This window comes from Manacus vitellinus, unplaced genomic scaffold (genome assembly GCF_001715985.3).
Source record: "Manacus vitellinus isolate BGI_N305 unplaced genomic scaffold, ASM171598v3 scaffold_31_pilon, whole genome shotgun sequence".
Taxonomy (NCBI): Eukaryota; Metazoa; Chordata; class Aves; order Passeriformes; family Pipridae; genus Manacus; species Manacus vitellinus.
The window spans coordinates 8,888,199-8,894,676 of NW_021940379.1; the positions used below are offsets into that span (position 1 = coordinate 8,888,199).

The window sequence follows — 6,478 nt, forward strand, 5'->3', positions numbered from 1 at the left end:
TGTGGCGCCGATTAACGCGTCCTTCTCTTTGTGTTGTTTTCTCCACTCTAGTTCTCGTTTAACATGTTCGACCACCCCATCCCCCGCGTGTTCCAGAACCGCTTCTCCACCCAGTACCGCTGCTTCTCGGTGTCCATGCTGGCCGGGCCTAATGACAGGTCAGATGTGGAGAAAGGCGGGAAGAGTATGTGCATGTTTTATTTTGACTAATAAACCTGTTGGAAGGGTGTTTGTGAATGTTGTCGAGTAACGCAGCTTTTGGCCGAGACTGCAGAGACGTTGAACGGCAAGAGACAGCTGAGCACCCTGGGTGGGGCCCTGAGGAAGGAGGAGGCGTCATCTTCCATTGCCTTACTCTGTAATTAAAAAACTTACCGAGTGAGTCTGGGTTTAGGAACGTTAAAGTAAGACAGTCTTATTTTTTGAAGTCTCTTGTTGTGATCTTGGATCTAATATAAGCCATGGAAGTTTGTGACTAAGAGCTTTCTCCCTCCACCCCGTTTCTGTACCTCACTTAAGTTGAACAAAGAATAATAAATTGGCTAACTTCATTTTCAAGCTGTCAGATCAATGCTGTGTTGTTTTGAGTTGGTGTCATTAAAGAGAGCCTGTGAGCCCAAACAAGTAAAATTAGCTTTAGAAAATATTTGTCTTAGCACTAGGTATTGTAAAACCTTGTGTCCTCTCTTTTTTTCTTTTCTGATTAAATTCTGAATTACCATTAGCAAGTACATTTATCATGACTGTTTCTACTGAAATCTCTGGCTAAAAATGAATTTGCAGGAGATTTTAGAATCTCCTTTCTCTTTAGAGGAGACTAGAAAAAGGAATGGTAAAGTCGTATGTTATGTACTCTTGTACAGATGTGCTTTTTCTAATCTCCCATTTCTGTTCATCCCTGCAGTAATTATGCCACCGTCAGCTTTGGATCAACTCAGTAAGTGAATATTTTATTCTGGAACAGTAACATTCAAAATATGAGCAAACGTGTAGGCAAATGCCACAGTGTTTTAGCTATCTCTTGAAGTCTGACTTAAATAGAGAATAGACCAATTAGTTAAAAAATGTATTCTGAAGGTGTTTTTCCTGTCAGAATTAATGGGGCTTGTCTGTCTTCAAGTACAGACATCTGAAGTGCTGGGCTACCTGAGGTGTGAATCAATATTTATTAACTATTAATAGTGCACTCAGAATAATGGTTACAATTAATCTTGTAAATTCTTAATTTCAGCCAGGTTGTCCTGGATAATGTTGTCTGCAGCAAAATTTATTTTAAAAACAAAATAAATGAGAATTAACTTTGAATTGGGGAAAAGATAACCAAATCAATAACATAAAGGGGTTTTTTTAGCCTTTTTAATTAAGGGGGTTTTTTTCCCTCTTGGAGTTTTAGTCTTAATAGAATTTCTTTGAGAAATTACTTTAATCATTTAATTTTAAAATGGGCAGGACCTGTTAGAAGTCATTAGGTAGATGCTGAGCAATAATAGCACAAGGACATAACAGTAATAGATTCCTCTCTCATTCCTGCTGCCTGCTCATGTCTGAGCTTGGGGAAAGGCTGGGGGAGGATTTAAAGCTCCAGCTGTGATGCCACCACAGTATTTGGGTATCTGCTTTCTCTCCTGGATTTGTAGTTTGGAGCAGTTGGGATAATGGGGGGGGGAATCCTCTCCTGCAGTCTGGCCCGTTCTCTTGGTGATGTTTGAAAGCCTCAGCACTGTGTTGGTGGCTTTTGACGCAGAGCTTTGCTCCCCTCTCTCGCAGGCCGCCTGAACATCACCTACCCCATGCTGTTCAAGCTGACCAACAAGAACTCGGACCGCATGACGCACTGCGGCGTGCTCGAGTTCGTGGCCGACGAGGGCATTTGTTACCTGCCACACTGGGTGAGCTGCTCCTGCTGCCCTGACACAACCTCCGCAGCAGCATTCGCAACTTGCCAGTTTAATGGAAAGAAGTGCAGTGTTTCCTGAATGTGTCATGTTCCAGCAGCCTTCAGTCCCAGCTCAGGTCTCCCTCCTCGAGGGGTTAACTAAGCAAAGCAGCCTGTGTTTAAGGTGCACCTGGCTGTTATTCCTGAAGTGAAACCGGGGTAAACAGGTGCATGTCAAGGAAGATGGTGGCCCCAGCAAAACTAGATATGCACAAAGAAAGAGATTTGAAAACATCAGACATACTGACAGTGGTTTGTATCTTTGTTTCCATTCTTGCAGATGATGCAGAACTTGCTGCTGGAAGAAGGAGGCCTGGTGCAAGTGGAGAGTGTTAATCTGCAGGTTGCTACTTACTCAAAATTTCAGCCACAGAGTCCAGATTTTCTTGACATCACCAATCCCAAAGCTGTGTATCCTTCCTATTCGATGATGGAAAAAGATTTTTCTCCCAAACTGGAACAATCAGGCAGAGCTAACTTTCCAGGTGGGGCTCATACTCTTCTGTTAGTAGGTGACTACTGCTACTCCTTCTGAAAACAAAAGGGATGGAGAGCTGTTGTACAGAGATGTGGCCAGCTGCTGGCACAAAGTGTGGCCTGGAGTGAAGCAGCAGGAATCTTGGCTTAAAAGTCCAATGAATTTTGAGTGTCCCTTTGAAGAACTTGTACACCCTAATGTTTACTAAAAGGCTACCTCGGGTGTGCTGATGATTTTTAAACCATGTTTGAGGATCAGAGGTCTATAATACAGTAACTTTAAAGCTTTGATGTTGCCTTGAATACAAGTCTTTCATCTTAACGTGCTCTGAAGATTAGAAAATGCATTGAGAAACTTTGCCTGTCTGACGACTGGGGATGTTATTGCCATCAACTACAATGAAAAGGTACAGTAGAGGGTTGAGGGTTGTGGACTAAGTTCAGCTGTTGGATGTTGGTGCTAAAACAGTCAACCCAGAGCTGTGCAGTGTTGTTGAGAAGTAATTTCAAATGGGAGATTTTGCAGTGGGTTTTCTGTTGGAGGGGAAAAGGCGTCATTTAAGCCTTTTCCTGAACTGCTGTTTAAACTTTCTTTTGACTCACAAGAAAATAAACCTTTGCACTGTTAAAGTTTTTACAAGCCAAGGGACAGAATTTATCCTAATTTGTTTTCAAAAGTGCAGATTAAAGTCCAGTGAGGGTGCAGCCAGGTACAGTAATAGGTAGGTTCTCTCGGTTCTGAGTTAAAAACCTTTGCTCTTAAGTTCTGTAGAGACCCTGCAGTATCCAGTCCTCAACTTAGAGCACTTACTGCAGTTTTCTTGAAGCTGTTTGAAGGGAAGGGCTTATATGTGCTTTCTTATACATAAAGTTGAGGTTTTTCCTGTGCAGTGCTAAAATAGCCATTCCTGTTTCAGATCTACGAGCTGCGGGTGATGGAGACCAAACCGGATAAGGCCGTGTCCATCATCGAGTGTGACATGAATGTGAGTGACAGCTGATGGGGAAGGTCTGCCCTGACTGTGTCCTCCTGGGGGGGGACAGTGCTGTACCTCCAGCACCTCTGTGCTGCAAAACAGGTACAAGCAGATGGGTGGGGACGGTGACTCATTTGAGAGGACTCCACGTGCCTTTGTAACCACATCCGTGGTCTAGAGTGGCACTTCATGTCCCATCAGGTGACTAGTGCCTCGAATTTAATGGTTAGCTTCAATGTGTTTTATCTGGGTTTTATTTAAGAGCCTTGTCTTGACTCGGACTCCAGTGATACTGTGGTGCTGCTTTACTGCTCTGTTTCAATTACGTGCTAAGGCTCATTCCTGGGAGGCTTAGTCTTTTTTTAGTTTTGAGTTAAAACGTTCAACAAACAAACCTCAGCTCTTTCTAGATCAAATGTAGTCATGATAGCTTGTGGAGTTTGGAGGAATAGTAGTATAAAGCTTATGATTAAAAGAAAAATATTAACTGCATTCATTTTCATGCTTTTTGTGTAAATAGGTGGATTTTGATGCTCCTTTGGGGTACAAAGAACCAGAAAGAAGTGCACAACACGAAGAGAGCACAGTAGGTTACGCTTCTGTTCTTCCAAAATGTATTCCCTAGAAGTCAGCATTGCTTGTGGGGAAGCAGTGAGCCCCAACATAATTTTTTTTTCCTGAAACAAGTTCTTAAGGTTAAAATTGACTTACCAGGAGCTTTTGCATGTGTTACTTAGGAGATGGTTGTTTACCAACTGTTGGTTTTGGAAAGGGATTGTTCTGAAGTTTTGTTTGGTCAGAAGTATGTGGGACTGTTTCCACATGTTGTGTGTGTACAACATGAGCACAATGAACTCCGTTGTTTTCTCCCTCCCAGGATGTGGAAGCAGACCATAGTGGATATGTGAGTGACGTAGGATTTCGTGTAAGTTCCCTATTTCTGCTGGTTTCTGAATGTTGTAGAATGGCGAGGGAAAGTTGTTTCAAACAACTGCAGAATACTAATATCTGTCCTGAGAGGTGACTGTCATATAACTAGTGAGTATCTGCAAGTGTTTTATGGTGATTGCAACCAGGAACTGGATGACTTGCTGTCTGTAAAGGGCAGTCTGTAAATGGGAGACCGAAACATACCCCTGCACCCAGGGCCCATCAGCTTATGTGCACCAAAAAGAAACATGCTGAATCAAATAACTAAATAAAAATGACTGTGAGATTGTACAGAATATAGTGTCCCTGTGCACTGAACTTTCAAATACGAGAAGTTAAATGAAAACTCATTATGTATCCATAGGCATTCTCTGGTTCTGGGAACAGACTGGATGGCAAGAAGAAAGGTGTGGAGCCTAGTCCCTCACCAATTAAACCAGGAGACATCCGAAGGTATGTTTCATTCACTTGTCAGCAGGTGAAGAATCAGTGTTTGAGTAGAGTTTTAGGGTTTTTTTCACTAATTTCATCATAAACTTGCCTTTAGAAAATAAATGGTCTTATCCACAGGCCCCAAGGAAACATGGCCCTGGCCAGGCTTCCACAGCAACTCCAGTATTTGGTTATTTACCTCATGCAATGTATGAACCTTCAGAAAATAATTCAGTGGTTTAACTCTGGAATTATTTAGTAATGGAAATATGCAGTGAGTGTTGGTACAACACTGACAGACATGGAACAGGTCTCGCTGTGTTCAATTCCGTGGTAGGTATAAAACTTCTTTCATAATATTTTTATGCTTCTTTTCCAGAGGAATTCCCAACTATGACTTCAAGATTGGTAGAATCACATTCATTAGAAACTCACGTCCACTGGTAAAGAAAGTTGAAGAGGTAAATAAAGTTGAGTGCTCCTAGTCTTGCACAGAATTAGAACATTAGAACTATGGCCCAAATTTGTGGTTCCTCTCCCCATAGTTGATTTTCGCTGTTAAAAGTGGTAGCAGTTAACTGGTGTGAGTTATGTGAAAGCAACCTCTGGTGTCCTTGTTACTGATGTAAAAAGGTGGGCCTGGTGTGTAATGAGCCAGTGCACCTTCCTTTCAGGTGGCTGCAAGGCCGCCGAAGTACTCCTACTTTGTTTTCAGGAAAGAAGTGTTAATGTCTAGATTAAGGATGGGAAATGTCTGCAGTCAGTGGCTGCTCTGATGGAATGTTCTTGCCAATGATCATTCAGCTTTCATCACACACAAGCACTGAGCAAAGAGGTAACAACCTTTTTTCCCTCTTTTCTTTCTCCAGGATGAATCTGGAAGCCGGTTTATTGCCTTTTCAGGAGAAGGCCAGTCCCTGCGCAAAAAGGGAAGGAAGCCCTAGGCTGTGGTACCTTCAGTTAGTTGGGAGGAAAATAAAGTAACAGTTGCAGCATATTGGATCTTAGTTACTGCAGTTGAGAGGAGAGATCGTTTTGCAACATAGGAACCCTCTTACTGGTTTTGGTTTCATGTGTAAAACCGGAGCTGTCAGACTGTCTTAATTTTCAGTTGAAAATTGAGTCCTGGGAATTTGGAAGAAGCTTTTTGTATGTGTTGTAAAGAGGTGAATGTAGATCTCTGATCAACCTGAGAAGTAAAACTAACAAGCTCTACTTTACTAAAGATCCAGTTCTTAGACTACATCCTCCTCTCCTATCCTGAGTGATGATGGTCTCATTCCACTCTTTGCTTGGTATTTTCCTCCCTCTATATATCATTTTGCCACAATTTCAGGTAAGCTTTTTTGGTGTGGTGCAGGTGAAGGCTGACACTTTGGTGTTTAGGACTTTTGTGCAGGGAGTCTCCTTGAGCTTTAGCTTCAGGTGTTGGGTTCTCAACCATTTTAAGCAAACCCCCTGTAAGTGCTTTTTATATTTATAATTATTAACATGCCTTTTAATAGTTCAGATACTATAACGTAGCAATCTAATGGCAGGTGTAGGGAGAGGCAAGACCCAGCTGCGCTGCCCTGCTTTGGAACGGCCGTGTGGGTGTCACCCGAGGGTACGCGGGGGCAGCCTCTGCGCTGTGCTGAAAGTAAAGGACCCTGGTAACCAGCCGCGTCCCTGTGTGGTGATTTCGGACAGACCCAAGCGGGGCCTCCTTCCCGCCGGTCCCGGCTCG

At 42.8% G+C, this 6,478-nt stretch overlaps 1 protein-coding gene across 4 annotated transcripts; it reads left to right on the forward strand.

The window, feature by feature from the left end:
* Positions 1-42: 42 nt before the first annotated feature.
* Positions 43-6,411, forward strand: UFD1 (ubiquitin recognition factor in ER associated degradation 1). Of its 4 annotated transcripts, none has more exons than XM_029961156.1 (11): positions 43-184; positions 905-937; positions 1,768-1,889; positions 2,217-2,347; positions 2,748-2,820; positions 3,331-3,399; positions 3,911-3,976; positions 4,268-4,315; positions 4,685-4,773; positions 5,132-5,213; positions 5,622-5,747. In XM_029961156.1, the coding sequence occupies exons 1-11, from the start codon at positions 64-66 to the stop codon at positions 5,694-5,696; spliced, it is 909 nt and encodes a 302-aa protein (XP_029817016.1). In that variant the 5' UTR covers positions 43-63; the 3' UTR covers positions 5,697-5,747. The 4 variants fall into 4 exon arrangements, with proteins under 4 accessions (XP_029817016.1, XP_029817017.1, XP_017931942.1 ...); XM_029961157.1 differs by having other exon boundaries at positions 56-158; positions 5,622-6,411; XM_018076453.2 differs by lacking the exon at positions 43-184 and adding an exon at positions 208-404 and having other exon boundaries at positions 5,622-6,411.
* The last annotated feature ends 67 nt before the right edge of the window (positions 6,412-6,478 follow it).